Below are 6,831 nucleotides of genomic sequence, written 5' to 3'. Positions count from 1 at the left end.
GTGCACAAGACAGGCAACAAAGGGGACACGGCACTTGCTTTCCTCAATTCTTTATCTTGCCGGGTTTCCTTTTAAGCTCCTGGCACCTTCTGTTTTTTGTTTAGCCAGAAAGAGCGAGGGTGAAGGAAAGAAATAACAGAAAATGTTTCTTCTTCTCTTTCTCTCCTGAGAAGACCCACAATCAGAACCCCGCCTGTGCTGCTCAAGGCGCAGACCCCACACCACGTCAATTACATGACTTAGAAAAAAAAGCCCGCCCAGTGTAGAGTTGCACTGCCCGCTGGTGAGGAGACGTGGCGATCGGACCCGTGGGGGAAAGAGACACCCCAGCAACTATTCGTTATATACATTTTATTGAAAAAATTTTACATCAAAATAGTTTGGCAAACTGTAAAAGTATACGTAAGTGCAAATATATCCTCCTTTTAAAATACAAGCAAAGTGTGAGTATACACGAAGGTCATAAAAATATCTTTAAACTATGATGGTAGAAAACAACCTTGTAAAAAACGTTGTATTGTCACAATACTGAAGACCACGTTCTTAAACTAGACACGTTGTTGCTAAATACTTCCTTGATAATGTTCTTTGGCACCTGTATCCAAAGGTAGCGTTTGGTAAAACACAGCTCTCCCACTGAGCCAGGCAACAAGGTGAGGCTTTCTTGAAATCTTGTGCTCGGCACTGCCTTTCAGAAAAGCACACACATTTTCCATAGACAAAGAAACACACACACACAGCCCCTCTGCGTGTTTCAGACCCTGATTACTGAAGGCAAGGGAACCCCCAGAGTTCCATGCTTGTGTTTTCCGCATGGTGAGTCCTCACCATCTCGGCCGAGGAGCGCAGTTCTCCCTTCTCTGGGAGCCTGCACGAATTCGGGGCATTACCTTGGGGCTGTCCTTCTGCCAACGGCAGACAAACATCAGTGCAGGATGCCTGCCTGGCCTGGGGACTCTGGCTAAGTGAGCGATGTGCTACGTGCAGCCACGCTGCTCTGGGAGTCCACCTCAGCCTCGCCCCAGGGGCGACAGGGCCTGGCCCGGCCCCTCCCTCCGCTCACATGACACAGGGCTTAATGTCCTGGCAGACGCTCTGGTGGTGGTGGTGATGGTAGTAGGGGCCGCTGGCCGAGGGGTGGAAGGAGGAGACGCTGTTGAAGCTGAGGACGAAGTCCTTCCTGTCGCACACGGGCGTGGAGTGGTGCTGGTATCGGGGCAGCCCCACTGCAAGGAGAGAGGAAAGAAAACTTTTCAGAAACGTATCTTCCGCTGAGGACAGGGCACATAATGTTGGAAAACTTAATTCAACTTTTGCCTCCAAGGGGGTTGGCCTGTCTTTTTGTCTACTGCGGTAAAACTGGGAGAGGAAACCCAGCCCCAGAAGCTTCTCAGAGTTTCAAACTGAAGGCCACAGGACGACTCTGGAATCCCGGTTTGGGGTCTCCTTTGGTTTACACGGGGCCGCAGAGCACAGTCCCCGCGAGGCCAGGCTCTCTGTGCCCGGGTGTCTGTTACTCCCAGAGGCTGGGCGGGGCTCTAACAGCCCCTGGCCCCAGGCCCCGCGCCGGGTCCCTGCCCGCAGGGCTCCAGCCGGTGCTGCCGAGGCCCAGCCCCTGCCCCCGAAACACCACGGTCTCCCTCGCTTCTGGTTTCGAGCCCCCCTGCCTTATTTCCCAACCGACTAGCCGGCTCCGAGGAGCAGGCTCTGCACACCAGGGGGGTGACAGAAAACAATCCCACGGCCAGAGAAGGGCCGAGAACAAACGCGCGCATCTCTGCGGGTCGCGCCTCGAGGGAAGCGGGACCCCCGGAGCAGGGCCTGCCCTTGGGTGAGAGCCCGGCTGCGGCCCCTTTGCCGCGGGGGGAGCCTTTGGGAGAGCCGGGCCGGGCCGCAGCCTCTCCCCGGGCCTGAGCCAGGCCTCCGGGAGCCGACTTTTGCTTTTGCTTTCTCGGCGCCTCCGGCCCGGGGGCGCAGTTGGCTGGGCTTCCGGCTCGCTGGGCCCCGCGCTTCTCCCGGCCCGGGCCTCTCTCGGGGCTGGGTTGGGCTAGGCCCTTTTCCCCGAGGCCTTTCTAGTCCCGCGTGCGCGGCGGGGACCGACCGCCCACGCGGGTGCAGGGCCGGGTTGTTCTGCGCCCGCGAAGACCTTACCCGGCGGCCCGCGGCGCCTCGCCCGGCCGCATCCAGCGCTCGCTGGGCCACCAGGCGGCCCCGCGATCAGCGCCCGGCAACACCGACTGTGGCCAAACGCGCGCCCCGACGTGAGCCGTCGCTGCCGCGCAGGTGCGCTTACCCCTGCGTTAAAGCACCTCGCGGTGGCGCTTCCCGCATCTCTAGCCGGCGGGCCCGGCGCTTTGATGGGACCGAAGGACCTAAGAGCCCAGCTCCTTCTTGAAAGGTTCTCAGGAGGCAGAGAGGCCGAGGGGCCTCTCCCAGCACGCGGGCCTGGGCCGCGCGGGCGTCGTGCTGGGAGCGCGCGCTCGGGGCACCTCCTCGGCCTCCCCGCTCCTCGAGGGGCCCTGGGCTCTCGGTCGGCCGCGGCCCGGCCAGGGAGACGCCAGCTAGCCCCGTGGGGAAGAGCGTTCGAGGGGGCGGGAGCCAGAGCGCGGCTGGGGGCTGGGGAGAAGCAGAGCGTCCCGGCCGGGCCATGGCCTCCTCGGGGCTCCCAGACTCGGTCCGTTGGGCGCGCGAGCTCCCGGGGGGCCGGCGAGGCAGTGTCGCTTCTCCTCTAGACAGAGTCGTGCTCCCGCGTCCCCGCGCTTCTGGGACCGTGCGTGCGCCCAGTGTGTGGCGTTGGGCGAGGGCGGCCTCACAGAACGGTCAGAAGGCTCTTTCTGCGCGATTCTGAACGTTGAGGGAAGTGTTTCACGGCAGCCACGGAAGTTTCACGGACCCGCCTCGGAGTCCCGGTTGCGGCTGAGCAGGGCGGCGAGAGCGCGGAGCGGGGAGCCGGGAGGGGAGCGGATGGGCGGGAGAGCGCAGAGCGCGCCGCCAGGGCTCAGAGGTGATTGACAGCCCGTCCCAGGGGGATTAAAAAACAATAAGAGGGGAGGGTCGTCTGTGTTGCTTACTTGTTGAAATTCCCATAAAACTGAACAAGACTCCGCTCTCAGTGGGTTAAGTCAGGCTAAAATCCTCTCCGGTGTGGTCCTGCCCAGACTGTCTTTGTTTAGTTAACCTCTGAGACCCGCATTTAAAAGGCCTATTTGGGAAATTTCACCGTCCAGGGAACCAACATCTTTCGCCCATTTCTGGACTTCCTTTCTCCCTGACGCTCTGCCCCACACCGATACACGAACATGTAATGTAGGTGTCGTCGTCCTGCGAACCCTCTTCTAATCGGGGCGGGTGAGTGTCAGCTAGAGCCCCCGCTTGCCGGGCAGACCAGCCTGCCTACGAGGGGTTAATGTAAGGGTTTATCTCCACTGTCCCCATAAACCTGGCTAAATATTCAAACTCCCTCCTCCACCCCCATCTGTCCCCTCCCACCTTTCACCGCCTTGGGCGAGTCAATAAATTTTCATAATCGGCAACCAACACAATTTACACCATCAACACGACAAGGGGCGCCCAACGGGCAGGCGTTTCTCAGGGGAGCCTCGCTGCGGGCCCCAGGTCCTGCTGGCCTAGGCCGGACCCATGTGTCATCAACTTGGGTCCACCGTGGGGGGAGGCAGGAGACTCCTCCACCGCTTGGCGCCTCTCCTCCCTGGCAACACTTCCCTTTTGTGCAGGGTCCTGGAACCCTTCTGCTTTCCTGGCGTCCCTCCCTCCTTTCCCCTCCTCTCAACCCTCGCCCAGCGGAGCCCCTCCCCACGCACACGGCAGGTACCGAGCATCTCCCTTCTGGACATGTACTTTTGGGTGAAAACACAGCAAAACCAATTTGAAAAAACGGCACAAGAAAGCAGCCACAGTGCCTTGGCCAAGGCCCCCTAAGGCCACAGGCTTCCCCCTAAGCTAAGTCAGGCCTGAGATTGGAGCCCTGCAGTCCGTGAGGACACTCGGAGAGCCCGAGGACGCAGGCACTTCACTCCATCCTCCTCGGGGTGAAAATTCTGGAGGCCCGGCAGGGGCCAAGCCTGTCGGGAAGGCCCAGTGACCCCGACCCCACCCCCCATAGGGTACCAGCTTCCCCTGGGCCTCGGCCACTCAGAGCGGGGAGGCCTAGAGGCGACGGGCCGGCGGGCCAGGCCCCCGTGTTACCTGGGAGGTCCTCGCGGGCGTTCTGGTGCAGGTAGCTCTGCTCCAGCGAGTAGGTGGACATGCTGGTGTGCAGGCCGGCCGGGGCCGCGGGGGTGCCGCCCGGCGTCAGGGCGGGCGGCTGCTTGAGGTAAGGCGAGGTGCCGGGCGAGCTCCAGTGCGCCGCGGGGCTGGTGTAGGGCGAGTGGCACTCGATGGCGCTCGCCACGGCCGGGGACGAGGGCACGGGGCTGCTGCTGCTGTCCGGGCCGTAGTCCCCGCCGCCGCCGCCGCCGCCGCCGCCGCCGCCCCCGGCCGCGCCGACGCCCCCCGGCCCGGCGGGCACCGGGCAGCTGGCCATGTAGGTGGAGCCCGGGTTGGGCGACATGTGCGGGACGTGGTGGTGGTGGTGGTGATGCGGGTGCGCGTGGCCCGGGGCGCCGGCGCCCGCGTCGTAGCCCGCGGGCATCATGTCGAGGCCGCCGTAGCCGCCCTGCCCGTGGCAGCCGAGCGGCGCCGATGGGGGCGCCTGGAAGTCGAAGCCCTGCGGCAGCAGCGAGGCCCCGAAGCCCAGGCCGCTCACCACGCGGTGGTACATGGGCTTGAGCGCCTGGCACTTCCGCCTGAAGCCGCGCGGCCGGCGGCGGAACGAGCCCTCCTCGAACATGAACTCGCTGGCCGGGTCGATGGTCCAGTAGTGGCCCTTGCCCGGCCGCCCGAGGCCCTTGGGCAGCTTGATGAAGCACTCATTGAGCGAGAGGTTGTGGCGCACGGAGTTCTTCCAGCCCTGGTAGGCGCCGCGGAAGAAGGGGAAGCGCGCCTGCAGGAACTGGTAGATCTCGCTGAGCGTCAGGCGCTTGGCGGGCGAGCTCTGGATGGCCATGACGATGAGCGCGATGTACGAGTAGGGCGGCTTCTCGGGCCGCCGCAGCCCCGAGCTCGCCTTCTTGGCGCCCGCGCCGCTGCCGCCCGCGCCCCCGCCGCCGCCCGCGCTCTTGCAGGCGTTCGGGGCCGCGCCGGCCGCGCCGGAGGAGGAGGCGGACGACGACGAAGACGAGGCGGCCTCCAGGGCGGCGGCGGCCGCGGCGGCGGCGGGCGGCGGGCTCATCAGGGCGGCCTGGAGCGCGCCGGGGCCCGGGCTGCGGGCGCGGCGGAGCGGGGCCGGCGGCGGCCCGCCCTCGGAGGTCATCGGGGGCCCGGGAGCGGGGCCCGGCGGCGGGGGCGCGCCCGGGGCCGGGCGCGAAGGCGCGGGAGCGCGGTCGACCCAGAGGCCCGGTGGGCGCCCTAGCCCGCCGCCCGGGCTGCAGCCGCGGCCGCTCCGAGCCAGCGCTCCGCCGTCGCCTCCCTCAGCTCCGCCGGGGCTTCTGGCGGCGGCCGCGGGCCGGAGGCGACGCCCCGCGCATCCCTCCCCGGGCCTCGGGCCCGGCCTGCGCGGCGGCCTCCGGGCCGCGGAGCCGGAGCGGCCGGGCGCCGGGCGGCTGCGCGAGCGAGCGGGGACCGCGGCCGGGACCCCGGGGACGAGCCCGACGTCTCCCCTCAGGAGCGCGGCTCGCTCTGTCTCTCGGACTTCCTCCCTCCCGCGCCCTCCCCCGCCGCCCTCCTCCCCCCCCCGCCCTGCCCCCTCCTCCGCCGCCGCCCCGGGGAGGGCGCGCTGGGCCGGCGCTCACTCCTCCCCCCCGGCCGGCCGCCCGCTCCCTCGCTTATCTCTCTCCTCGCTCTCCGGGGTCCCCCTCGTCCTTTTAATTCCTCTCTCGGATGCTCTCCGTCTCCCCCACCCACCCCCTTTCAAACCGCGGGATCGCAGGCCGACTCACATTGTGCCGGGAAGACGCCCACCACGCCCCGCAAAACTCGGCCCCCTAGACTTTAGGAAATCGTCCTTCTCTTAGTCCCGGACAGCACCCCTGCCCCCCATCCCAAAGCCAGCCGCCCCTGGCGGAGCGGACCCACCCCTTCTCCTCCCCCCTTCCCCCTCCTCCTCTCCTCCCCTCCCCTCCCCCTTCCCCTCCTCCCCCCTCCTCCCCCCTCCTCCCCCCTCCTCCCCCCTCCTTCTCCTCCCCCTCCTCCTCCCGGCCGGTCCTGGGCCGGCCGAGTGGTGCTGCCGCGGGTGCCGCCGCCAGACCTCCTTAGCCGCTGCCCCTGCGCCCGCACTGACACCGTCTGTCAGCTCATTTAGACATTGCCGCCTCCGCCACACGCCGGGGTGCCCGCGACGCCCAAAGGTAACGTGCCAACCCTCTCTCCTGTGACGGGCCTGCGGGCTCCCACCGCTGTTAGCAGAGGGCAGAGGCCAGGCTCCTTAAAGACTCTCCTTTTTAGAGACCCTGGAAACGTGGTCGAATAGGACTCCTGTTTGCATTTGTTTCCACTTCCTTTCCGTTTGCCATTTGATGTTTTGTACGAAATGCAGAAAGAAGGCCGCGCTGAGTGACAGGAGTGAGATAGCTGTATTTGTACTCAGTCCTGAAGGGGTGTGCAGCTGTCACGGGGTTTACACCCCCAGGCCCCGTGCCGCCCGCCCAAGCGTGCCTGCTATCTCGAGGCTGGCTTCCGTGGGACGACACCCCACCCAGTGTGCCTGGGTCCTCTCCATCTAAGTAAGAGTCAGGCTGGGAGAGAGGATGTGCCCTCGGAGGAATCACTCCCGGT

At 65.6% G+C, this 6,831-nt stretch overlaps 1 protein-coding gene across 1 annotated transcript; it reads right to left on the bottom strand.

Moving 5' to 3' along the window:
• Positions 1 to 334: 334 nt before the first annotated feature.
• Positions 335 to 5,371, bottom strand: FOXF2 (forkhead box F2; the record flags this gene model as incomplete). The annotated part of the gene is made up of 2 exons (XM_082664311.1): positions 335 to 1,226; positions 4,207 to 5,371. The coding sequence occupies 2 exons, from the start codon at positions 5,369 to 5,371 to the stop codon at positions 1,060 to 1,062; spliced, it is 1,332 nt and encodes a 443-aa protein (XP_082520437.1). The 3' UTR covers positions 335 to 1,059.
• Between the last annotated feature and the right edge of the window lie 1,460 nt (positions 5,372 to 6,831).

Source organism: Grampus griseus (genome assembly GCF_964374135.1).
Source record: "Grampus griseus genome assembly, chromosome: 10".
Lineage (NCBI taxonomy): Eukaryota > Metazoa > Chordata > Mammalia > Artiodactyla > Delphinidae > Grampus > Grampus griseus.
The sequence above is the reverse complement of the archived record's forward strand: the minus strand, read 5'-3'. Positions and strand labels throughout refer to the sequence as shown.